The sequence below is a fragment of the Harpia harpyja genome, chromosome 6, assembly GCF_026419915.1.
Source record: "Harpia harpyja isolate bHarHar1 chromosome 6, bHarHar1 primary haplotype, whole genome shotgun sequence".
NCBI lineage: Eukaryota > Metazoa > Chordata > Aves > Accipitriformes > Accipitridae > Harpia > Harpia harpyja.
The window spans coordinates 69,695,784-69,722,666 of record NC_068945.1 but is presented as its reverse complement, the minus strand read 5'-3'; the positions used below and the strand labels follow the sequence as shown (position 1 = coordinate 69,722,666).

Below are 26,883 nucleotides of genomic sequence, written 5' to 3'. Positions count from 1 at the left end.
TTATAGTCAATATTAGCAAAAGGCTCAGCTCCCGAATCTACTCCCTGAAATTTCACTGGAAGATATTTCTACAGCCATTTTAGCCCATAACATAGTACCTGAGCTGACAACCCCAAAAGTCCCCAGACACGAGACTAACACGTATCAGGGACCTTCAGACCACCCTGAGACGCTCAGAGCTCTGGTGTTCTCCCCTCTCCTCTCCCCTCCTCCTTTTAGAATCATAGAATCGTTTAGGTTGGAAAAGACCTTTAAGACCTTTTAGCTCAACTCAGCAAAATTCAAGCAAACAACTGCATCCCAATACAACGGAAAGAGCCCCAAAAGCAGCGCAGTAATCGCCTTTATGCTCAACCTGAGTGACAGGCAAATCCATCCCTGCCACAATCTGCTGCCACATCCAGAGGGGAGCAGGAGAGCTTCACTCTTCACAGCTTTCAACAGGACACAGCACATTTTCTCCGCAGGACAGTAACCTCACTGTAAACGCTGGTCCTCGTCATGTCCCGACCATGCGTGAGGCTGCTGGTCCTCGTTCCCAACCTCGGGCTGATGCTGCTGCCATGAATCGCTTTTACCTTTGAACTTTACTGCAGCAAAAGGCTGGAGGGTGGACGGAGGAGAGTGCCCACGGACACGCGGACAGACAGGCTTGCTTCAATAGGTGCTCACCAGGCTTTGAAGCCACGGCTCGTGACGGTCGAGGACAGAGTCTTTCTGGAGCTGCCTCCTTTCAGACAAGCTCCTTTGCTGTTACCAGGCTTTGATCCTTTCTTTCCAGCTGCCTCTGTGACCACAGGCTGTTAAATAAGCTTTCTCCAATAACTCCAGCTATTATTGGCACATAACTCGCCTGTAAAAACTTCAAAACAGGTAGTAAGAAAAATTTGGACCTATTTCTGACAGAAACGTCCCTACTGATTTATTTATATTCACCAGGTAATTCCCAAGCTCGTAATAAATAAAAAGCCCTTCTTAAGAAACTAAATAACTACAATAGCTAGAATCACACCAGACCCTCTGCGACTCATATTAAAAACTTTCTCAACTGTATTAATGAGCACATAGAATTGTTCAATCACAGACACGGCGGCAGAAATGGGTGCTCAACAGTAAGCGTGTAAGGAGATCCTACCAAAAAGCATGCAAAAATCAAAGCCAGAGAGCTGCTATACAACCGATAATCTAACTGTCTGGAAGTCGCTGATTCAACAAAGACGGCAAAATTATTAATGGTTTCGTGATGACTAATGACTGACAGTACTAAAAGAAGCTATTTGTATGCTCAAAATTCACTGCAGCATAGTCAGAAATTACATAAACCCTTCAAGAGCTGAAAGAAGTTGGCTCACACGCCCTCAAACAGCTCCAACAATGATTACCTGGACTGCCAATCAATATGTAGGGAAAAAAAAACAAAACCCTGAAGCAGTATTTAGCAAGAATAGATGTATATGGCAGCAGAGCAGGTAAGGAATACCTTAAAGAAATGTCAGGTTGGGAAATAAATAAAGAATTCTTAGTCTTTGGCTGCAGCTGTCAAATACCCAGTCTGTATCTCACTGCAAAGAAGAACAGATCTCGCCAACGACCAGAATGCAGCTGAGTACTTCAGGAGATTAACGTTATTTGGGGAATTTTTTCTGGGCACGTGACAACAAAGTATTTCCAAAATGTTAGAAAATAACGATTTTAGATTCTAGCGTTGGCCACCAGATCGCTAAAAAAAGCGAGTTAAGAGCATCCTCCAGATAACAAGCGCCTGTGGGAAGGAAGACAACGTACCATCACCATCAGATTGTGCAAGGATCTTGGCAAACCATCTTGAGTCTCGTGGATTTTGGGGGGTTTTAAATAAAAATTGCCTTCCTACTGAGAACATATGAGTACTATGGGGCAGAAAAGTCTATTTTGCAAGCATACGATTCAGGCTGTCTTCAAAGTTTTGAAAATAAAGGCTCATTCCTCATTTTCACCTACAAACAGACTCAGCTCCAGCTGGATTTCCAGAGAGATCCATGGAGGTGAACTAACCCAGCCTAGGTGCCAACACCCCCTTCCCTAACCACACAGAGGGTGTGTGTATGACCTTATCAGCCATCAGTTCAAACTAAAACAATCTTCACTTTCCAACCCAAACTATTTTTCATTTTTCTTGTATAATATCTCCTACATCCTACCGCGTAGATCCTTCTAGAGCAAAGGCGTTTGCCTGTAAACTGCTGTACTTGGGGGCTAACACCAATCATATTACAAATAGCTCAGATATGATGTTGCCATCACTTTGTGAAAGTATTTTCACGTAAAATTGAGGCTGGTTTACTGTCAGAAGCAAAAGTGCTCTCGCAGAGACGTACTGAAGCTCCCAGGGAGGCAGGAGCCGAGTGCCGTTGCAATGTTATAAACAAATCATAAGCTGCCGTTCCCATCCGTACGTAGGAGTCCGCGGGCTTAAAGTTTGGCTTCCTCCAGTCCCCTAGGATCTATCTGCACACAGCCTTGCTCACATGAATAAAATTTTCTTTTACCATCTACCTAACTTCATACTGGGGTTCAAAATTTACTTTTGATGTAAAAATTGAGCAATAAAAGAATGAGCATAAACCAGGAAGACAGCTCAAACCCTCGTCGTTGAGCTCTGAAGTTCACCACCCAAAGGGATTTGTCTTGATGCCCCCGGCTTCTAGAGGCAGATAAAAACCGAAACCCCACGCTAAAGCACAGAACATTTGCAGCTTGACATTTAATACTGGGATGAAATATGAGTTGGGTGTTTACACGGCTGTAACAACAAGAGACAAAGATGTAAACAAGGCGAGCCTAGGGACCTTCTTCACACAAAGAAAAAACCCTCCCCACAAAAAAAAGCAGTATTTCTTTCAATTTTAACAAACGGGTAGATGAGAAGGCATTCATTTAGAGACGACTTGTAGCATTAGAACCTCAGAAAATTAAAAGTGAAAACATTTGCAAAAAAAAAAAAAAAGAGTATTTTTCATCTTTTCACTGTTCATTTTCTGCAGTTCCCTCACTTTTCTGCACGGGAAGAGGACCGAAGCCTAACAAGTTTCACCATGCCGGTGGGCATCCAGAGGGCAGAGATCATCAGCTGGAAGACAGGAGCCTGCTACAGAAGCATTAGGACTGATGAACAAAGCATCAGAATAGCAAGTTTTAAATAAGTAAAAACCTTCTTCCAAGGGAGGGGAAAGAAAAATGCAATTGAGCAGAATGAGGACCCCGTGCCCACCAACCACCCACACCTACACCAAGGCTCCCAGCCCCACCCTCACAAAGCTTATCCATAAAAGCAGCCACATGCCACCACGTTAAAGCTGCTCTTCAGCACTCACGATGATGTCATCCAAGCTCTTACACAAACGCAGCCTTGATGCAAGAACCTCGATGCAAAGAGCCTCAGCCCCGGAGTCGGGTGGAAACGGAGCTAGCAAAACGCGTCGCTCCTGGAGAGAAGAGCTGGGCAGTTTGCAGCTAGAAGGAAATTCAAAAAGGACCTCAAATGGGAGGCTGGAAACCATAAGCGGCTCTCAAAGCTAAGTAACATTGCCTCTTCTGCTCAGAAGAGGATGCGCTGCCCAAGAGGGAGAAGAATTTTAGGTAAGAGGACACGTCTACCAGCCTTGGCGCAGAACTGCCTCCCCAGCTCCAGTCGTAGGCCAAACCATGGCACGTCCACACCAGAAATCTCCAGGAGAAAAGGGACCGTTGCCTTCCCTGTGGACACCTCAGCTGTTCTCCAGCCCACGTAGAAGGACCTCTTGCTGGCACCGCATCACCTTCTGGCCCCGGTACTATAAAGTGACCATCCATAAGGGAACGAGCTTATGCCAGCTAACGTTACAGCTCCTGAGGGACGCGGCCAGTTCCCACCACCTACTCCTCCAGGCCCACCAACTGCCAGAAGAGACATCGGTTCAGCTGATGAGACCCTGGAGACAGTGGAGATGGGAAGAGGGCAGTGAAATGGGCACCACGTATTTTGAAGGATGAGGGCTGGACAAAGAGACAAAGGATTGCCCGGTCATCTCGAGAGCTGCCGTCGTTTGATGGAGCGTGGTAGGAAGCGGCCCTGAAAATCTGCTCTTGGGTTTTGACCAGTCTTGAGTCTGAAGACAGGGGAGCATCCCACAGAAGCACTCGCCGCGTCCCTTCGGTGCAGAACATGAGGCACCAATAGACTCGAGATGTGAATTTTAGAAAATTAATGGAGTTTGGCTATGCATATCTAACCAAAGGACATGCAGATGGCTCTAAGCAGCTGTGGAGGCCCTAGCTGCTCCCTAAGCTCCAAAACCAGTTTAGAACTAGATAGTCACCAGAAACAAGCAAGTTGCACCAGAATTTAATCTCCTAGTATGGAGCAAGAGACCACGAGTAAGAAAGAGGGATTCAGTGCTGCACCACGTTGGGCGCCAATGTTGGAGAGAGTTCCTAACAGCTCAACTCTGCTCATTCCAGCCAGAAACCTTCAATGACAAGTAAGTCCTTCTGGAGAAGCCAACTTGGGAAAAAGGAGCATCCAGTCTGTTCAATCCCAGCTAGCAAAGAGTTACTCGCAGAACAAATCTTCCAGCTATGCAGAAGCTGAAGCACCAGCCAGAGGAGCTTCCAACACAGCCTTAAATTTTACGGAGCCTTTTAGACAAAGACTGGCTTGAGCCATAAAGCTGTGAAAAAGGGGGAGGCTTCACGCTTGAAAGGCAGCCACAAAGTGTTTCTCTGACACTCCAGCCTTCTGACAAAGAGCTGTTTCCATTCTTCGGTCAAGTGGTACCTCCAAAGTATGATACGCCCAAGGTCATAATTCCCAAGCCAAGACAGTTGGCAAACCCTCTCAGCTATTGAGCCGCCTCTCCCCAGGGTCTCGTACAGGCTTTTGAAGGATGGTTTTAATGGACATCACCACATTGAGCTCAAGCAAAGACAGCACATTCAAAGTCAAGTCTTCTGCTCAACAAGACTTTGAAGATGACTTAAGAGGGCCAGTAAAGGTAGGCATCTTCCAGCGGACAGCCTGCCAGCCAGACTTATGTCTGTTATTGAGAAAACAGATGGCAGCTTGTGTGCTGGAGACGTCGTTTCACCATGAGGCCAGGGTTGGTGACGGAGTCCAGCAAAAATCCCTGAAATTCCTCTCTTTTTCCACACACCAAATTGAAGGAAGGAATGGGCCTATTCAATGCCAGTCTATGAGACGGATACCAAAACAGCACAAGATGAATTATGAATTGTAGGTGCTACGAGAATCAAGAGCTTCCAGCTCAAAAGGAAAGTATGTGGTGGGCCTTTTGGTAAAACTGTGCCACAGAGGCAGCATTTCCTTCTGAACTTCCACCAACACGTTTAACTCGCATTTTTTTCTCCAAATTATAATCTCATGCCCCTTCCTCAAAAGGATTCAACTGCTACCATAGTCAATCTTTACCATGGAAGATTTACATCATAGCAAGGAAGACATTGATAAGACTGCAGAAAAACCTAAAACTCAGAATCACAGAATAACTAAGGTTGGAAGCAGCAGACCTGCAGGTGTCTGGTCAAACCCTCTGCTCAAAGCAGAAGCAACTTAAGTCGAGCCTGTTCAGGGCCCTTGTGAATGTCTCCAAGGACGGAGACCTCCTCAACAGTGGTCCTTGTTCCAGGGTTTATCCATCCTAATGCAGCCCAAGGGCAACTTGGTCTCCTAAACCCCAAACCACAACGTTGCTTTCCAGCCAGTCATCCCAAGGCTGACCCGCTGCATGGGGTTTTCGCATCCTGGGGAAAGGACTTTGAATTGGCTTTTGCTGAACTGCCTGAGGTCCCCATGAGCCTGTTCCTCCACCCACCGAGGTCCCTTGGAAAAGCAGCCCTGCCTCCAGAGCATCAACCGCTCCTCCAACTTGGCATCATCCATGAACTTGCTGAGGCTGCATCTGTCCTATCATCCAGGTGATTAACAAAGACGTTCAGCAGTATCCACGCTACTATCAACCCCTGAGGAATGCCACTCGTAACTGGCCACCAGCTGGACTTCAGGTCGATGACCACTACTGTTTGAGCCCTGTGATTGGGAGAGCTTCCCAAGCACCAGGTCCATCTCCCTCCAGTTTGGTTACAGGAACACTGCAGGACACCATGTTGAAAGCCTTGTTAAAAATCAAGGAACGGGACATCCACTGCTCTCCCCATCCACCACGCTGGCCATTTTATCATAGGAGGCTACTTGGTTGGTCAGGAAACTTGTCTTCTCCACCGATAGTCCAGGAGACACATCATTCTCTCTTCCACAGCCTTTTCTACTCATTGCTTTTGGCCAGATGTGGGCCAATTTCGTGACACGTAGTGTTGAATGCTTCAAAAACCCAGGACTACCATCAGTAGAGGACTTGGGCTGAACACAACCCTGCAGTCTGGAGCATCTCAGTGACTGGGCAATGAACACAGTCCCTTCTACAGAGGATCATTAAGGTCTCCTCTCAGCGTGCTGGCACACAGATTCTCTTCTGAAGCTCTGTCAAGGTGCCATCACCTCTCAAAAATCCATCAAGGGCTCAGCAGCCTGCAGGAGGCAAGGTTATCTCCAGCTCTGGCAAGGGTGGCTACGCTGCAAGCAATGCTCCCTAAATGAGCAGCTCACCTCTGGAATGACACTTTTAAACCCGTGCTTCCTTCGGATGTGTCAAAATGGACTTCCAGACGTCCCGCAGCAGCAGCCACTCATGCATGATTGCCCAACACAACCAGCCAAGTGCCCCAATAGATAAAAAAAACCATCAGATCAAGGCCCGTAACCCCGTCCTTGGGTACTTGGTTACGGGGTAACCAGCGACAAGCATTCTTCTGAGTCTGGGGATTTCTCATTTATACTGGTTTGCTGGTAATGTGAATCATGAATTTTGGGTCAGGCTAAAGCCTTGTTGACCAGGATGGTTTGAGCGATGGCCACACCATCATTGGCATGGGACCAGATCTAAGCTTGAAGCCTGCTCTGAGCAGCGGGGTGGACTGGAGACCCTCAAGGGTGACCCTTCCTGTGATCCTGCGATGCCATTTCATGCAGCGAAGGGGGAAAGTTAGTCTGGCATTTAGAAGAGCGATGCACCTGATGCTCTCAAGCCACATGGCCCGCGAGCAGCTCAACCACGTCTCCTGGACCATGCCCGTGCCACACGGCAGCAGGAGGGAGCGCGGAGGCGGGCGAAGCGGTGCAGGACTGCCAGGACCACACACGGATTTTGGCAGACAGCTCTTTGGTATGGGATGAAGGGTCCCCGTTGGTTGGACAACCCCAACCCACGCCAGCCTCAAAGCGACAGGCGGCACCAAGCCACGATCACGTACAAAGGAAGAGCGACGCGACAACACCAAACAAATTTAGGCTGTCCGAGACGCTAGAACAAATCCCTAACATCTGCTTTTACACCTTAGAGGAACTCGGGAGGGGACAGTAAGAGCTGGCCACATCGGATGCTGTGGCCGACTGGCACCTAAAGGTTCCCTCGACAACTTGGCTGCAGGCGATGTGGGGATTTTACATTGGCTTCTCTTCTCACCACCCAAAAATGAAAAAGCTTTAAACAGTGTTTATAAATAAGAGGGAAGCCAGCAAGCGCCTTCCGTTGTTTGCTTCCCGGGTTCTCCTCGCAGAGACGATCTGTTTCTCATGCATTTCGTGGGCTCCTCTCCACACACGCAGCACTGATCACAGGGTGCAAGGGCAGTGAGATTTTATTTCCCTTAAAATGGTTTGGGAAAGGATTCCAAAATTATTTCCATCATGCTTCAATTGGTAAAAGGTGTTTTGATTTTTTTTTTTTTTTAAATTTAATTAGGGGTTATACTTCTACCCAATATTATCATTAAATTAACTTTAGGGACAGATCAAAGGAAATCCATATCAGAATTAGTCACTTAAATGAACCCTGTCTGGCTACGAGCCACAGATAATTTCCGCCTCCTAGAAAGCACTTTATGAATCAACATTAAATCACAAACCAACCTACACTTAATCCACACCGAAAAAACGCAACGCACCAGCTTGCAGCTGCTTATCTGCGCCACATATTTTACAAATGCTCTGCTCCAGAGACAAGCTAATGAAGAAACACTTAAGAAATCAGGATCAGAAAGCCGAGCACATCTGTAAAAAGTTTAATCCCTACATTTGGTACGACTCTTCTGCATTAAAGAAACTCCAACTAGTCTGGAATTGCCTTTCTGCAGCTCCAAACATACCGAGTAGGTTTGCTGGTTGAACGATCCTCGAATTCTGTGATTTAGGTAAACTTGTACCTACAGCCAACCTCTTCAGTGCTGTACAAGACACAGGCAAGCTCACAACTGCTCTTCAAGATATTCCATTACAGCATGCCTCGTTCCCCTGAAATAATTAGCCATTAAAAGGCAAGAAACAATGCTGCAGGGGGAGCAGATGGACAAATCTGAACCACCCAAGCCGATCACTACCAGCGACCTTACCGACACCACTCAGCAGCGCCCTGTCAACACCATGGAGCGATTCAGGCACACGCAAACTAATATTTAAGCTTCAGCTTCTCGTCCCCACGATGGCTCTAGCGTGTGATGACCATCCTGCCAAACAGTGAGATCTTAAGACAACACCATGACTCCAGAAATGCAAAAAATAGCAGCAACCCAATCCCGACAGCCCATCCAAGCAGCAGCAAACTTAAGTAACCAACTGAGACCAAACTGCTCAAATATCCAACAGGCACAAACTGCTCATGTGTTTCTAATCAACCACTACCCTGGCTGTTAACAAATATTTAAGAAATATTCAACGATGGGTGTCACTTGCACAGAGATGGTTTGTCAACAGAAGGGAGTCCAAAGAAAGGACCTTCAGGTTATTAAATCCAAGTGACCTGATCCGGCTCAAGATACAAGGCGGCCTTGTTTACAAAATACTAATGATAAGCAAGCACTTGGTCAGTGCAGCCACTGCTTTGAGGATCAGTAGGTGACACTCCAAGCCTTTGGCTCGTCACTGTCAACAGTCAGCAAATAGTTGAAGTGAAGAATCAGTTATTTTCCTTATTGACCCACTGTTTTGGTTTAGCCCCAGCCAGCAACTAAGCACCACACAGCTGCTCACTCACTTCCCCCCACCCAGTGGGATGGGGGAGAGAATCAGGGAAAAAAAAAAAGTAAAAATTGTGGGTTGAGATAAGGAAGTTTAGTAGAACAGAAAGGAAGAAACTAATAATGATAATAATAACAACAATAAAATGAAAATAGTGATAAAAGGATTGGGATATACAAAACAAGTGATGCACAATGCAGTTGCTCACCACTCACCGACTGATGCCCAGTTAGTTCCCGAGCGGTGATCCCCCCCCAGGCCAACTCCCCCCAGTTTATATACTGGCCATGACGTCACATGGTATGGAATACCCCTTTGGCCAGTTTGGGTCAGCTGTCCTGGCTGTGTCCCCTCCCAACTTCTTGTGCCCCTCCAGCCTTCTTGCTGGCTGGGCAGGAGAAGCTGAAAAATCCTTGACTTAGTTTAAACACTACTCAGCAACAACTGGAACCATCAGTGCGTTATCAACATTCTTCTCATACTAAATCCAAAACATAACACTACACCAGCTACTAGGAAGAAAATGAACTCTATCCCAGCTGAAACCAGTACACCCACCCAGAGAAGTCAGGCACCAAAACCCACCACACTCTCTGCTTTTACATTTTTATGTCAACCACTGGACACAAAATCCACACTTGAAGCTCAGCGCTGAGGCCGTGCCTTCAGTAAAGCTGATGCCTTGCACACCACATCTCAGGAACACCTTGTTAAAGAGAGAGAAGAAGGGATGAAGGGTGCAGAAAGACGGCAAAGGAGTTTTGGTTTTCAATCTTCCCCTAAAAGCTACAGCCCAACGTGCACGTCCCACGAGCAGGCTTCTGCCCCTGCCACTCGCTGCAGCTACGGGCAGGACGCTCGCTCGCTGCTGCCACCTCAGCTCCCTCCTCTGCCAGGGGAGGGAGGACACAGAGCTCTAAGGACAGAGGGTGGCAGAATAACCTCCATATTATACCCTCATAAACTCTCTATATCCGTAAATGTAAACAACAGAGGTATAAGAGTACTTGCATCTTCAACGGTGCCTGCTGCAACGGCTAATGAGTTGCATTAGGAGGAAAGGCCTTAATTTCAGGAATGGTCTTCCAACCTGAAAGCAAGCCAGCTGGTTCCTACTACAGCTAAGGCTGCAATTTATGTTTGCCTTCATGAGTACAGAGGAATGCAGCTACTTAAACATCTAAGTTCAGTCTCTCTGCACAAAAAAAAAAAAAAAAAAAAAAAAAAGAAGAAGCTGAAAAACCTTTACTTTCCAACATACCTTCCAGGCACTTGCTCCAGCGCATGTCCTGCGACCATCAATGAGCAAAAAACTTCTGACTGGCATGTCCCAAATCCTCTTACCATACTCCACAACATGTGCACAAATAGTTTCCTGCTTTTAAACTCCGCTTTGCCACAGGCAGCGCTAATCCTGCAGCACCACGCCACGCCGAGCACACAACGCCAGAGATGGGCACGGAGCTAGCACTGCTTATTAAGCATAATTCCCCCACCCTGTCTCATAAAGAAGCTTCTGTTATCTTCTTTATGAAAAAATTATGTTAAATGAGACCTCAGCCATCAGCTACCTGCAGCTTTACACCCTCAATTACACACAATACTTTTATCACAAGCTTTCATTTACGCGCAGGGATCGGACAACGTCGTACCTGCAGGGAGAAGTTGCTAAGAAGCAGCTTAATATCATCCCCGTACCCTTCAGTAAAACTACCAGGCAGTTTTACCACGGCCAGGGCGTGCTCGTACCCCACAGCAGCTGTGGGGTCCCACTTACCACGGGGTTAAGATCACGCACGCCGGCACGCCGACAGGACGAGATGCTCCTCTCACTCCAGGCTGCCTCATTAACCATTGCTGCAGAGCTCGCAAGATCACCTCTCTGAGCAGTCGTTATCTTCTCTCAAGGAGAACGAGGGGGCTGGACAGCCCCCAGGCCTTGAGCAAGTCAAATTTGTTATCTGTTATGGCGTTAATGCTATCAAAAGTGCTCACCTTCCTCCGGCTTGCGCCTGAAAGTTTAAATAAACTCGATAAAGAGTAGTCTAACCAAGCTGAACATGCTGAATGAAATCAGGCTGTGTGCCCCAGAGCATCCAAAGGCCTGGAAAATAACTGGAATTAATCCTTAGACCCGGCAAATAAATCTCTGAAAGGATCAGGCCAAATAAGCACAAATAAAAAGCGAGAAGCAGAAATGCTGTTAACCTGGAGTCGAGCTAGCTCGCCGCTTGCGTTTAAAACACCCTTGTACATATAACAGAGTCAGTCCAGAGCTGGAAAGGGATTTCTGAAGGCATTTCTCTTGAGAAGAGATAGGAGACATATGCCTCTCTGAAAAGCAAAGGGATCCCCTTTGTTTTCTGGTACAAGAGCCGAGGTGCTTCACAGGCACTTATCTGCGTGCAGGACAAAAGGAGCCACGCAGAGAAACCGTCTCTTCAGCCACGGGAGACTGTCTGTGCGACAGTCGGAGCCAGTCGAGGGGAGCAGCGCAGAGAGATGCCTTGTAGGAGCACAAAGGTTAAAACCACCTAAGGGCACCTGTGATTTCTACTAAAAACAACCTGGACAACACAGATAAGAGCCCAAAGAAACCACAGCAGAGCAAAAGAAACCCCAAGACTTTTCATAGGCAGAGAGATCCCATCCTTACAGGTGGTATGGGGTACTAAAAATTAAAAGTAAGTCTCAAATACTTCAAGTTCTCCTTTGGATGGGGCAGTTTGTACCACGCGTGGGCAGCCAAAGCGCAGCCCGCAGACCTCTGATGCAGAAGAGCCACCTTCAGCCTCCCGTCCGGCACAGAGTACGGGTGAAATCCATCTTCTTCATCCCACTACATCCCTCACCCATCCCTGATTCTCCACTCCGCCCCGAAGGCTGACCAGGAGCTCCTCTAAGCACATTGTGAAATGGTTATCTACCCCACCAACGGATCTGCATTAATTGCACCATCGTTAACTCCCCTCGGACTCAGAAGTCAGGGTCCTCAGACAGCTCTTGGCTGTCCCCCGTCCCCCCCCAGGCAGGGACTCGGCAGGCAGGCCTCACCCAGCAAACACCGAGCACCCGCTGCTGCGACCACAGATTTGGGTTGTTTCCGGAACAGGAATCATCTCTGAAATAATAATCTCCTTCTTTCAACTGAAATGAGATCTTCGTATGGGCATAACCACAGCCAGTGGTGCTCAGACCCACCAAAGAACCGCTGTGGGCTCGGACCCGCTGCTGATCGCCGCTGGGCCCCTTCACAGAACCCAAATTCTCCCCGGGTGCTTTCCAAAGCGTGAAGCCCCCTTCCCAGGTCAGGCGACAAACAAGGAGAGCGGCTGTCTAAAAACACACACACCTGACCGATGGGTTTTTCCTCGCTTAGCGGAATAGCTGCAGAAACAAACGCTGCTGCAGACTCTCGTGGTAACTGGGGATGTAACTCTGCATGGCGCGCTCAAGTAAATAAAAAGAAAGGGGGGAAGGAAACATGAGTTTGTGGTAACGAATGCTCTCAAGATGGACCAGCCGGTGGGAAGCTGATGGAGCTGAAGGGAGATCTGCGAAGCCTGTTCGGGGGGGGGCACTGAGGGAGCCGAGGAGGGGAACTCTCTGCTCCGCTCCACGGGATTCAGGCTTTGACATCAAAAGACCAGCGAGGCGGGCAGGAGACTCGCTCCTCCAGAAGTGACAGCCCGTGAGCTAAAACTAATCAGACTTCCCCTGGGAAAGCATCAGCAGCCACCAAGGATTTTAAGGGAAGAGCAGAGGGGGAAAACTACGTGCCACAGTGCCACAAAGGGCACAGGAGCCGGGCAGGGAGCGATGCGCCGGTACAAAAGACGACAAGGAGAGACAACAGGCTTTGGAGAGGGGAGACAACGAAGTCACCCCCAGCTTCGCAACCCAGAGGGAACAAATCTGTTTCCACCAAGACAAGGTGAGGCCGGAAAACACACACTGCCTCCTAAATTTAGTCTTAAGGCTAAAGTTTGGGGGAGAAGGAGCTCGCCGTATGTGGCTTACAGACTTCGGAAGGGAGGATCGCGGCCGTGGCTCCGTCGCCGATCCCTTCCGACGCCTTCGGCCTCTCCCGCCGCCTGGCTCTGCCGTGGGATGCCCGCCAGCTCCCTCACCTCAGGAGGCGGGAGAAGGTCGGGGTGAGCCACCCCCCCCCAATTTCCCCCCCCCCCCAACACCTCCCGCCGTCCTTTCCTCCTTCCCAGCCACCGTGAGGGCTGTGCCAAACGCCTCAGCCCGTCTTTCCTGTCATGAAAAAGAAAAAAAAAAAAAAACCCCACCGAAGGAGCTGACAAAAGGGCCGGGCCTGGGGCTTCCCAAAACGGCTGGGAGGGCGGCGTTACCCCACCAAACCCCCCCACCAACAACAACCAACAACACCACCACCAACAAACAACCCCGCTGCCCTTCGGACGGAGCCCCGGGGGAACGGGCCCACGGCGGAACCGGGCCTCCCCGCCGGGTACCGGCCACCGAGGAGACGCGACCGAGCTCCGAGGGGTTGGAGGAGGAGGAGGAGGAGGAGGAGGAGGGAGCCCCTCGCCCCCCGGCAGGCCTCACCGATCGCTGGAGCTCGCCCAGCCAGCAGCTCGCCCGCTCCTTGCCGCTCGGGTCGGGGTCGTGGTAAAGCGCCTGCACGGCCTGGTAAACCACCTGCAGGCTGGGTTTGCCCCCGCCGCCTTCCATGGCTCGTTCTTTCCACCACCAACCACCCCCCCCCTCCCCTCCCGCCCCGCCTCAGCACCGCCCGCCGTTGCCGCCCGCCGCCATCTCCTCCGGTACCGGGACGGGGCGGTGTAACCTGACAGAACGGTCCCCCCCGGAAACACGCTCCCTCCGCCACCCGCGTTCCGCTTCCCTTTTCTTCCCCCCCCCTCTCTTTTCCCTCCCTCCCTCCAGCCCCTCTCCTCGCCGCCCCTACACCCCGCCTCCGTCCCCTGCTCCTTTCGGCCCGGTTCGCGTATCCCGCCCGCATCGGGTTCGTTCGAAACGGGGGTCGTCAAATCTCCCACCCGGAACGATCCCCCTTTGCGCCTTCCGGGGGGGGCGGGGGGGTGTGTGCTACGGGAAAAGAGGTCCGGGTGCTTCCACCCCCCCCCCCCCCCCCCACGCGGAAGGGACGCGCCTGCCGCGGCGGGAAGGAGCCCACGGGACACCCACCCCCCCCGGCCGGGCTAACGGGAGCAGCTGGGGGGCGATGGTCCCATCGCCCCCCAGCTGCTCCCGTTATCCCGGCCGGGGGAGGGGGGGGGCGTCCCCCCCCCCCCCCCCCCCCCCGCCAGGTGCTGGTACCCCGGGTGTGCTGGGACCAGTCACCCCAGTCCCCCGTAGCCCAGTCTGGGGGGGGGTCCCATCGCCCCCCACCCCCAGTCCCATTACACCATCCCACCGGGGTCCCAGCACCCCCCAGTCCCGTCAGCGCGTCCCTTTGGGGTCCCATTGCCCCCCCCCACTCCCATCGTGTGTGTCCCCCCCCAGTCCCATCAGCCCATCCCACTGGGGTCCCATTGCTCCCACTCCTATTTCCCCCTCACTTTGGTGTCCCATCGCCCCCCACTCCCATTACCCCCTCCATCTGGGGTCCCATTGCCCCCCAGTGCCATTACACCGACCCTCTGGGGTCCCATCGCCCCCCACTCCCATTATCATCCCCCCCCAGTCCCATTAGCCCCTCCCTTTGGGGTCCCATCGCCCCCCAGTCCCATTACACCAACCCTTTGGGGTCCCAGCACCCTGCCCCAGTCCCATTACCCCCCTCACTTTGGGGTCCCATCGCCCCCCACTCCCATTACACCGACCCTTTGGGGTCCCAGCACCCCCCCAGTCCCATCAGCGCGTCCCTTTGGAGTCCCATTGCCCCCCAGTCCCAATACCCCCTCCCTTTGGGGTCCCATTGCCCCCCAGTCCCATTACACTGACTCTTTGGGGTCCCATTGCCCCCCAGTCCCATTACACCGACCCTCTGGGGTCCCAGCACCCCTCCACTCCCATTGTCATCCCCCCCCCAGTCCCATTAGCCCCTCCCTTTGGGGTCCCATCACCCCCAGTCCCATTACCCCCTCCCTTTGGGGTCCCAGCACCCCCCCCAGTCCCATTACCCTGACTCTTTGGGGTCCCAGCACCCCCCCAGCCCCATCAGCCCGTCTCACCAGGGTCCCATTGCTCCCCACTCCCATTACCCCATCCCTTTGGGGTCCCATCGCCCCCCACTCCCATCATCCCCATCCCAGCCTGGCCCAGTGTGCCCCCATTATTCCCACTGGTCCCAACAGCCCAGCCCAGGGCAATCCCACTCGCCCTTCCCACCTCCATTCCCAGATCCCGGGGTCCCCTTGTGTCCCCCCCCCGCCATGGGATAACTCCACACCATCCAGCATTGACCACCCACGGAGTCCCACAAGCCCCCCAGGGCTGCCCCGAACCCCCTTTCCCGTGGCCTCAGCCCCACAGAGACTTGTCTTTTTTTAGAAAAGGGGCTGACCCACGGGGCCTGCCCCCCCCCCCCAGAGCCCTCATCCCACCGAAAACTGGGGGGAGATAACGAGACCCGGGGGTGGGACGACCCCGGGGAAGAAGAGGGGAGCGTGGCAGGATGCTCGGGCGGCACTGAGCACTTTTAGCCTGATCTCTCCCACCCGTGTACGGAGCTCCGGCACCTTCCGTGGTCGGAGAGACGGGATCTTCCACCAAACGGGGTCACTTTGGGGTAATCCAGACCTTTTTTTGACCCCTCTCTGAATACCCGGAGTTGGGAGGATCAGAAAACCTGCGGATCAGCGGGAAAAGAGCTGCTGCAGCGGCACGGTGACCGGGGGCTTCTCCCTATCCCGTGGCTGCCCCATTCCCGGGATCCCCACCGGGTTCGTGCTGTGGTCAGGATGTGACCCCGAATCCCATGGGAAGGGGCTTTGGCTCTGCTTTACCCCCTGCCCGCGGGGATGAAGCTTCAGCTCGAGGGATGGGGAGCAAGCGGAAACCCCCAATTGGGGGGGATGCTCATTTTCCTGCCTCCCTCGTGTCCCCCCCCACCCCACCCCGGCACACACCCCCATGGTGGGGACCGGGGCCGGGTATTTCCACAGGGAGACAGCCTGTCCAGCCGCCGGCACAGCGCCGAAATCCCCGGCCCTGCTGACTTTGCTGTCCGGTGCGAGGCAGCCGGCACGGGGGGGTTTAATCCTCCGGCTCCTCTGCCGCCGCTGTTGGCGTTTCTGGCTGGATGCGTCGATGGGAAAGGGTCAAATCCAGACCCCAATATCCCACCGGGGACCCGCCATGAGCCGGATACCCCCCCTTTCCCAGGACTGAGTTGCCGCCGGTCCTGCACTCCAGCTCTAAACTCTCATGTGGGGCTGGTTCAGACCCAAATTTGGTATAAATTTTGTACAAATACCAACTCTGGTAGGAGACTGAAGCGCCCCTCTTAAAACCAAGTGATCTGGCACAAAAAGACCCCGACAGAGAGGAGTGAGACCCAAACCAGAGCTGTTTATGGGGTCTCCTGGAGGAATAGGGTTTGGGACAGGTCGGTCAGACCTGCTCCCCACACCCAGAAGCTACAGGATCCGTGCAATGTATTATCTATTATAAATATATTAAGCATGGATATATTAAAATCCCAGACCATAAGTAGTTCGTTGGGCACTACCTGGGTGGCAAACCCTCAGATTCAAAACCCCATGGTCTCTACGGATAAAACACCGACCGAGCGGTCTACTGACTTTCTATCACAGGCTGTACCCACCAGTGACTCGTGTAGGACAAGGTCGTGTTGGCCCTGAAGCCACGCTGGCCATAACTGCTCTTATTCAGGATGGAGAACGAGGGGATATTATTCAGCAAACTCATTCCCTGCGTAAATTCCCTGTCCGTGAGCCCAACAAATCCCACCAGAACCGGGCGGTGATGGTGTATCAACATCTAGATGACATTTTAACAGGAGGGGATTCCTCTGGTAAGGTCTGGAGAAGGTGTAACCACATCCCAGCCCACCTGGAAGGGAAGGGGGTCTCCATCCCTGAAGGTGAATGATGGGGATCCAACCAAACGGTTTGATTTTTTGGTGTAACCTGGCAGGCGGTGTATTCCCCCCACACACCTCGCAGCAGACACCCAAGTTGAGGTCACCCTTCAATGAGAAGGAGCTCCTACAAGTCCTGGGAACTTCAGGACTTGGAGAATCCTGGCAAGGCCAAATCCCAAGGTTCATTATAATTGTCCACCTGCAGAAGTGCAGCTTCCGAGCACGGGGATGGACAGGTACTCGTGACAAGGCACCTCGTTTCTGGATACACAATGTTTTACAACATCAGGCCATGGCCCAACAACACATGGAGACCCCTTCAGCCTACGTAGAGGACTCGCAGAAGGAGGACGATTGTGGCAACGAGCTCCCAGTAAAGCCCAATGAGCTTCCCTATGGTTTGGGTCAACCTTGGGGTGGCAATGTTCCCCATCGTGGTGGTCACCATGGGATAAACCTCTACTGGGTCCTTCCCTGTTGGATACCGGACTCATTGCTGGAGATGCACCCTTAAAATACAGACCCCGTTCCCCATCCTTGAAAGATGGGGAGAGTCTCCTCCTGCTCCCCAGGGAATCCCACAGCCCAGCACAATCCAGAAGATGTTGATGCTCATGGCACACCGTGACTGGGTCAAGGGGGACACCCGGGACATGACGGCTTGGTCTGATGACGTGGGTCTAGGGCATGGTTCAGGGATCCAGGTGGAACCACCCAGCAGATCCCTTGTCCAAAGGACCTTGAAAGCATTGATGTTGATCTCCCACACAACACACTCACCGACCCCACCTCCGATGGTGTGATGGTGGGCTGGCTACCTGCTCACCTAGGACAGCCTGAGGGGTGGTAGATACTTGTTGTCCTCATGGCAAGTAGATTTTATAAAATATATCCCAATAAATGGGAGTAGATTTTAACCAGGCTAGAGATAGACAGTAGTTTAGGTGTGGCCTACCCATGCCCTCAAGCTCACGTGAAACACATCGTTTTGGGATTAGGACCATGGTTTGCACACCATCAGATGATGGATCACATTTCAAAAATAAAGATATACAGAGACGGGCTGAATCCAGAGGAATTTGGTGGATCTTCCACATCTCTCATCATCCCCAGCCCAATGGTTTTCCTGAATGCACTTCTTAAAACTCAACCACGACTTGGCACTAGGACCCGTGAGTCCCAAACCTCAACCAGTCCCTCCCCGTATCACAGGTGGCAACATCACCTTGACTGTATGGTCGCTGCTTTAGGCAACCGGTAGGCTATGACTGGTCTTCATCGTCCGATCTGGAAAGCTTTTGATGGCAACCATGGCGTAACCTCAGCTTCAGGTGTAAATGATGATCAGCTGTCTGTTGGACGAACTGTCCAGGTTAACCATCTGCAATAAGACTGTTCTCCTTCCAAATACCTCTTTGAAGCTCCACGTGGAAGTGGGTCAACCATCAGGGGAACGAACCTCTCATTTCTGAGCGGTGGATAGCCAAACCGCCTGTTACTCAGGTTGTCTTCCCTGGATCCTTGGTTTAACCTTATTCCTCATCCCGATCGCTTGTTTGGCAATAAGCCTGGATTCAAAACCAACGTGTGGGCAATGAGGAGTACCAAATTAAGAAGGGTTTTGGGGGAAAATGCCTTAAATTTCCTTTCCCTCTCATAATCATTACGGTATAATGATTAGGTCGCATCTAGCAATGGCAATAATGCTCATTCCCTTCTCCCAGGGCTGGGATGGCAATCGCATCATTCAGTTTATGAACGTGATTTCTCCGGTGGGTAGTGAATCAGGTTGTTGTGTTGCTTCACCACCGTTAGATGCCGAATTTGGGTGGTCAGCAGAACCTGCCCCCAAAGCATCCCGGTATCCACCTCATTTGGGATAATTACTCCCCGGCACCCCAAATTATTGACCGCAGCCTTTCGAAGCATTACAACACCCCAAGGCACAAATTCAGCCTGGGCAGGGAAGAGGAGCCGTGGTAATTATATTCCGCATTGCGATCACACCCAGCTTAAACAGGACAAATGAATACCAGCTCCTAACGATCCTCACCTGGACACCTACCTCATGGACGTCTAATAATTAATCCCCGATTACAAATGGTATTTTTTATAATCTGGAATTCTGGCAGCTGACATGCGTGTTAATAATATGAATTGGCAAAGATACCATAATTTCACCGGTCCCAATTTTCACCAGTTTACAGAGTAATGGTTGGCTGAGCACTAGTGATGATTGGGACACACATGGCCCAGAAGACATACCTGGCTGTACAGATCACAATCCCTTTTGGTCAATCCCACTAAGTCTTTAATGAAATTCAGTTGCTCTTCCAACCCATGGTGCTCAGTTGGCCAACACCATGATGACCTTGGGCAAAGGTGGTGGCCCACCACCTGAAGACCCTGGTGGTGCTGGCTTGGTGGCACTGACGCCTACAAGATCCCATCCCCACGGTGGGCAGATGCCTGCACCATGGCACGTCTTGGTCATTGTCTAAAAATTTAATATTTAACTTCCAAAACAACCGTCACCTTGTACATAATTAGCACGTGGACTCTCCTCGTTGGTTTTCCACTAACGAATCTAAACAAATCAAATATGACATAAATGCCATTCAGCAGCATGGCCCCGGGAGCCATCCCTGCTCAGGGACTGCCACTGACACCAGTGGGCAGACGGCCATGGTCTTGGCCACCAGACCTGGGAGCAAGGGCACGGCATGGTTTAGTGACATCAGCTCTGTTGGGGTGGTGGGTTTTGGGTCCTATCTTGTATCAAATCGCTGTGTGAATGGCTGTTAGAGCGACGGGTGCGGTACCTTCATGTCTTAACTGATGAACCCTCCCAGGAGTCACAACAGCAGCATTGGGCCCAATGTGGGTAGGTCTCCTCCCCCTCACACATCAGGAGGCCAGAGAGATGCCCCAGGGACACTGTGGTCCCACTCCTGGTTACCCCCGAGTGGCTGTTTGGCCAAGGGATGGAGCGTTGGAGCAGCCATAAAGGCGACCCATGGGAAAACACCGGCCGAGGAAGTTTCCCACCGGCCTGGGGACCCGGCGTGTCCTCAACCAACACAACTGGGAGCCGGGGACATCCTTGACGAGTGCAGAGCAGAGACACCACGATAACGAACCAACCGGCTGGGAGAGCAGAAGCCAGCACCTCAAAATGGTGGTGACACCTCAAAATTAAACATAGAGAGAGATGCGTCCATGTAAGTAAGTAATCATAAGTACCCTTGTTGCTTTACTGGTGGCAATTTGGAATAATCAGTAATACTGAATATATATTTGCTTTTCTGGTAGTAATTCTGTAGTAACTTGTAATATCTTCTTGCTTTACTCATCGCAAGTATGATAGTAATTTGTAGCGATCTGTAGTAAAGAAACTAGAGATTACTAATAGTAATCTATGTTATTACTAATAATCTGTATTGTTACTATTACTACCACTATTATTACTATAGTAATTACTAATACTAATAGTATTTTATGCTACAGTGACAGTAGACAATAATAGTCACTAATAGGAATAGTAATTTATAGTAATTTTAATAAAGAAATTCATGGAAACAAAGCCACCGAGTCCTCATGCCCGGTGGGATCCAGGGACCCGTGAGCCGAATCCTTGGCGATTTGGGGTGAGCGTGAGCCCCCCCACCCCCCCCACATTGGTGGGACACCCCTGACGGACACCTCCTGGGTGGGAGCGGTTGGCAGGACCCAGGAACCCCGGTGGGTGCAGGATGGAGGAACCCGGATCACCGAGTGACCTTCCAGGAGCTGATGTCCTACAGCCACCCATGGCTCTACACCAAAAAAGATACAAAACCCCCCCCCAACTCATTATCTGCCCAAACCGAGCTTCTCTGCAGGAGGTCTGTCTCCTGGACAGACGGACCCTCGTGGGGACGCCTGGCCAACTTGGTGACACGCATCATCTTGGAAGTGACCCTTGGCCATCACCAACGTTTTGGGGTTGGTGCGGGTCGTGCCCCGACACCTCACACCCCACGTCCAGGTATTTATATTTATTTACAGCTGCGCACCGGTAAGAGTTCCTCAGTATACACTTACGTCGCTGGTGGGAATTCTGTAACGACTTGTAATGTTGATGTATTTGCTTTAGTCTTGGGGTTTTTTTTTAATATATATATATACACACACACATATAATTACCACTAGGAAAGTGTGTGTGTGTGTATATATATATATGTACTTTCTTTGTGATAATTTTGTAGTGGCTTGTAGTAGATAGATACAGGTAGATATAATATTGTTCTATTCTAATTATGTTATGTTATATTATATTATATTATGCCATGTCATGTCATGTTATATCACGTCATGTCTTGTCATATTTTAATATTCCATATTTTGGATATAATATAAAATATAAATATTATATATTTTGTATGTAATATAAAATACCTTATTAGAGTATGTTTTTGTAAGTATTGTATATACTTATGTCACTAGCCGCAATTCTGTAATAACTTGTAATATAAAGATATTTGCTTTGTTCTTGTAATAGATAGACAGACAGATACTTGCTTTCCTAGTGGTATCTTTGTAGTGACTTGTAGGAGAGAGAGAGGTAGTATTAATCTATTCTATTCTATTCTATTCTATTCTATTCTATTCTATTTCCATTATACTATACTATATTGTATTATGTTATGTTATGATGTAATGTTATATTATATTATGTTCTATTATGTTATCTGTTCCGTACATGAGCAGGCGGTATTCCGTACAGACCACAAGGCAGGTGATGACCGCGTACCCCGCGTATCACCCACAACTCCAGAAACACTCCGTGTTTTGTGCCGACCCCCCCAGACCGACAACTCTTCCCCGTCTCTTGCAGGCTTTGGCTTCCCCCCCGTGTCCCCCCCCAGCACTTTTGCAGCCAGGCGTGACCCGGCGCTCTGGGCCGCCCAGGCCCCCCCGTCCTCGTGTCTCTCGGAGGCCCGCGGCCCCCCCGGCCCCCACCTCTGCACAGGTCACCCCGTGGCCCGACGGGGACCCCCCCCGTCCCCCCCTGCGCCCCCTCGGTGTCTCTGACCGAGAGCCCTCGCTTCTCCCCTGCCCCGAGACCCCACGCGTGGGCAGGAGTGGGGCGGTGGCGGCTGCACCCGTGGGTGGGCGGGGAGGGGCACAGCTGGATGGGTGGGGCACAGCTGGGTGGGGTGGGGCACAGCTGGGCGGGGCACGGCTAGGTGAGTCACAGCTGGATGGGGCACAGCTGGGTTTGGCGGGAGCACAGCTGGGCGGGGCACGGCTAGGTGAGTCACAGCTGGATGGGGCACAGCTGGATGAGGCACAGCTGGATGGGGCACAGCTGGGCGGGGACAGGCCCAGCCCAGCCCCGCCCGCCCCCCCCCGCGGGTGCAGCGGCCGCTCCGTCCGGTGCTTCCCAGCGCAGCGAGGGGCGGGGTCGGGGCGGGGCCTGGGCGTGGTCGGGGCGGTGGCGGCGGGGCGGCTCCCGGGGGTCGGTGCGGCGCCGGCGGGCGGGCGGGCGGCAGCCGGGACGCCACGGTGAGGGGCGCGGGGCCGGGCGGGGGATGTCGTCCCCCACATTCCCGGGTGGGAACGGGGACGGGGGGGGGGGGAGTGGGCTGCCGGGCCCCAGAGCATCCCGGGGGGGACGGGGGACCGGGGAACGGGGGCTGCTGCCCACCGCCCTGCCCTACACCCGCCCCGGCCCCCTGCCCTATAGATACCCCAGACCCCTGCCCTATATCTGCCCCAGACCCTGCCCTATAGATACCCCAAACCCCCGCCCCATAGATACCCCAAACCCCTGCCCTATAACCACTCTGGACCCTGCCCTACAGCTGGACCCTGCCCCGGACCCTGCCCACTCCCAGACTCTGCCCTGTAGCTGCCCCACACCCTGCCCTATAGATGCCCCAGGGCCTGCCCTATAACCACCCTGGACCCTGCCCTATATCTGCCCCAGACCCTGCCCTATAAGCACCCCGGCCCCTGCCTTCCCCAGCTGTGCCCTGCCTGCCCCTGCCCACCCCGGGTGGGCTGGATGTCCCCGGGGATCTCCTCCCTCACCGTCGGGGGCTGGTTTCGGGGTGACCCACTGGTGTCGGTGACATGACTGTCTTCTCCGGGTGCTGCCCAGGTGGCGGGTCCGGATGCCGGCAGGATGGTGCTGGTCCCCGTCGCGGTGCTCTGGGCCCTGGCTCCCCTCCTCGCCTGGGCAGGTACCCACCGGCAGCGGGTTGGGGGGGGGGGGGGTCCAGGCAGAGCACACCCCCCCTTGGGGACCCCCCCCTCCGCACCCCCTTTCCTCCCCCGCATGGGGACAACAGTGTGGGAGACCCCACAGGCATGGGGGGAGGCCGGGCTGCAGGCAGGAGCTGCCTGCAGGCAGGGGCAGGCAGGGGGGGACGGTTCCCGGCATGGCGCTGGTGACTCACCGGGCGGCTGCTTGGCATCGCCTTGGCCTTGGCAGGAGCCACCGCTCAATCCCTGGTGCCACCAGCATCATCCCCACCAGTGTGTCCCCCCCCCCCGCGTCCCCAATGCCCCTCCAGCACCTGGGATCCAACAGGGACCCCCACATCCTCCTGTCCCAGGGGTTGTCCAGCTCCGTGTCCCCATCCCGGGGCTCCTGGGGGAATTGGAGGGGCCAGCGTGGGAAGGGTGACCCCACTGTGTCGTGTCCCCCCCCCCCACCTCCCGCAGACCAGCCCCCCGTCACCGTCACGGCATCCGTCGGCGAGGACGCCTGCCTGCCCTGCGGCACCCAGCCCTGGGGACACCTGCGTGGGGTCACCCTCACCTGCGCCCAGCAGAATGGCACCCACCACCCCCGTCCCCGTCCTCAGCCACCGCCTGGGCTGGCACCCACCGCTGGAGCCGGGCTGGCACCCGTCGGAGGAGCCGAACAGCCGGTTTAGGGGCAGAGTCGCCTTCTGTGCCATGGGGCCGGGGGACGCCGGCGTGTCCCTGCTGCTGAGGAACATCAGCGATCCCGATTTTGGGAATTATTCCTGCTACGTGGCCGGTGACACCGCCACCGCCCCGCAGCTCCTTTGCAGCCTGGTGCTGCAGCCCACCGTGGCAGGTGAGCGGGGTCGTGCCGGGGGGACAGGTGGTGGGTGGGTGGGTGTCACCACCCAGTTTGGGGTCCCCCCCCCATTCCATCACCTGCTCCATCACCAGGACCAGCCCCTCTCCCCATCTGGGTGGTGCCTGGTGCCCCTTGCTCTGCACCCCCTGGCACTTTTGGGGGTTCCCCCCAGCCTGGGGCACGGGGCAGGAAGCATCATTGGGGGGGGGGGGGGTGTCCAGCTCCTATTCCCACATCTCCGTGTCGCTCCGCAGAGGTCCCGAAAAATGCCGAGCCGGATATGATCATGATGGTGTGCCTCCTCACCGCCGCCTTCGCCGTGGTGGCCATCGGGGTCCTGGTCTGCTGCCACTGCAGGAGGCGGTACTGCAGGGGCCGAGGTGGGTGCTGTGGGACGGGGGGGTCCATCTGGTGACCGACCCCCCCTAATTCGGCTGGGAACAGGGGCTTCTGGTTGGGGACGGGTTTTCTGGTCTGCTCCTGGCTCCTTTGTGAAGCTGGAGATGGGGATGAGGATGGGGAGGGGAATGAGGATGGGATGAGGATGATGATGAGGATGGGATGAGGATGGGGATGAGGAGGGGGATGAGGACAGGGATGAGGATGGGAACGGGATGAGGATGGGAACGGGATGAGGATGGGAACGGGATGAGGATGGGATGAGGATGATGATGGGGATGGGATGAGGAGGGGGATGAGGATGGGAATGGGATGAGGATGGGAATGGGATGAGGATGGGAACGGGATGAAGATGGGATGACCATGAAGATGGGGATGGGATGGGGATGAAGATGGGGATGGGATGGGGACAGGGATGAGAATGAGGACGGGGATGAAGATGGGTATGGGATGGGGACAGGGATGAGAATGAGGACAGGGATGAGGATGGGGACAGAGATGGGAATGGGATGAGGATGGGGACAGGGACAAGGATGGAGAGGGGGATGAGGATGGGGGCGGGGATGGTGATTGAGATGGGGCTGAGGATGGTGACTGGGATGAGGATGAGGATAAGGATGGGGACAGGGATGGGAGCAGCTCTGTGTGGGGACATCAGGGCGCTGCTCCTTGCCCTGCGGGGCGCAGGGTGGCACAGGGGGGTCCCGCAGCCCCGGCTCACTGTCACCCATCACCCTCGGTGCGGGGTCCAGCCCAGGAGGCCGGAGCTGGAGCTGGAGGAGGAGGAGGAGGAGGAGGAACGGTGGCCTTGGGTGACCTGAAGGGTCTCAGTGCCTGAGGGCACCCACAGCCCCACGGAGGATCCGTGGCCTTGGGTGACCTGAAGGGTCTCAGTGCCTGAGGGCACCCACAGCCCCACGGAGGATCCGTGTGTGACCCCGGTGCAGGATGTGGCCCTGGTTCCACCGAACAGGGGGGTCTGGGGGGGCCGGGGCTCAGGCGATGCTCCGGGGATGGGGGTGCAGGCAAAGGGGGGGGGGGGGGCAAGGACCTGGGGGTGGGCAGGAGGGGTGCTGGGGGGGGCGGCAGGGTGGGTGCACAGTGGCTTGGTGCGGGGGGCTCTGCTGGGGCCTCAAGGGATGGGCGGGGGGCTGTGGGGGGCTCCCGGTCCCCCCACCCATTGGGGGACAACCGACCCCCACGGTTCCGCAGCCGGGGGGCGGGGGGCGAACCTGCCCCAGGCACCCTCAGTCCCCAAATAAAGCGTGCTGCTCCGGAGCGGAGGGTGGCCCCCCTCCTTCCCGGTGCGCCCCGCCTGGGGATGGGGGAAGGGGCTTGGGGATGGGGGGTCCCCGTGCAGGGATGGGGTGGGTGGGTCCCGGGGGGGGGTGGCTTGAGGATGAGGGGGGTCCCCGTGCAGGGATGGGATATGGGGGGTCCCGGGGAGGGGGGTGGCTTGGGGATGGGGGTCCCGGGTTGGGGGGGGTCCCCGTGCCCTCCGAAGCCCCACGCTGGCTGCACGGCGCTGCAGACGGCTGGGGGGTGGCCCCGCCCACAGACACGCCCCCACCCCCACGCTCCGCCTACAGTCACGCCCCCTCCACCCCGCCTGTGGCCACGCCCCGTAGGCACGCCCCATCGCTTCTGGCCACGCCCCCTGCCTGCATCCCGCAGCGTGGAGCGGCCGGCGTGGTGTTGGGGGGGGGGGGTGTTTGTCCCCGTCCGTGTCCCCGTCCCGTCCGTGTCCCCGTCCCTGTCCCTGTCCCATTCCCACCCCAGCCGCTCCCCGCCCCACGCCCGCCCAGCTCCCCCGTGTCCCCGTCACAGGGGGGGCTCCCCCCGTCCCCTCGGGACCCCCCCGCAGCATCGCCAGCCCCTGCGAGTCCTCGGGGCTCCCACGGCCGCTGCCCCCCCTCCTCCTCCTTCTTCATCTTCCTCCTCCCACGTCCACCCGCAGCGACTGCCCGAGCGGCACCGGCGGGTCTGCCATCCAGGGTGGCACCATCCCCGTCACCCGCAGGGACCCCCCCCCGGGACACGCGTGGGGTGGAGACACCAGCAGCCGGGACAGAGCCAGGTGCTGATGGGGACGGTGGCATCCCCGAGGACATCCCTGCACGGCGGTGGTACCGCTTACCTGGGGAGGGGGGGGGGCTGCTGGGGAGGGAGGGGTGCCCCCCCAGCTGTGTGGTGACGTGCGTGTCACCCCACTCCTGTCCCACACCCCGTGGGTTCCCCGGC

At 54.2% G+C, this 26,883-nt stretch overlaps 2 protein-coding genes across 2 annotated transcripts in view; one reads left to right on the top strand and one right to left on the bottom strand.

Moving 5' to 3' along the window:
• Positions 1 to 13,851, bottom strand: part of TNPO3 (transportin 3) — a 43,280-nt gene extending 29,429 nt beyond the window's left edge. The window contains exon 1 of the mRNA XM_052788870.1: positions 13,682 to 13,851. Coding sequence (XP_052644830.1) covers positions 13,682 to 13,807 — 126 coding nt within the window. The 5' untranslated portion in view covers positions 13,808 to 13,851. The remainder of the gene's footprint in view (positions 1 to 13,681) is intronic.
• A 5,978-nt stretch (positions 13,852 to 19,829) lies between these two features.
• Positions 19,830 to 25,505, top strand: LOC128143597 (uncharacterized). Its single transcript, XM_052790959.1, has 8 exons — positions 19,830 to 19,898; positions 20,871 to 21,171; positions 22,021 to 22,155; positions 22,574 to 22,691; positions 23,290 to 23,371; positions 23,856 to 24,237; positions 24,498 to 24,623; positions 25,395 to 25,505. The coding sequence occupies exons 1-8, from the start codon at positions 19,830 to 19,832 to the stop codon at positions 25,478 to 25,480; spliced, it is 1,299 nt and encodes a 432-aa protein (XP_052646919.1). The 3' UTR covers positions 25,481 to 25,505.
• The last annotated feature ends 1,378 nt before the right edge of the window (positions 25,506 to 26,883 follow it).

Bases quoted from the DNA above. Each gene is read 5' to 3' on its own strand.
- LOC128143597 (XM_052790959.1), top strand. From the start codon at position 19,830: ATGGTCTTGGCCACCAGACCTGGGAGCAAGGGCACGGCATGGTTTAGT. The intron at 19,899-20,870 runs GTGGGTTTTGGG...AGCGGTTGGCAG, and splicing joins ACATCAGCTCTGTTGGGGTG to GACCCAGGAACCCCGGTGGG. The intron at 23,372-23,855 runs GTACCCACCGGC...CACCTCCCGCAG, and splicing joins TCCCCTCCTCGCCTGGGCAG to ACCAGCCCCCCGTCACCGTC.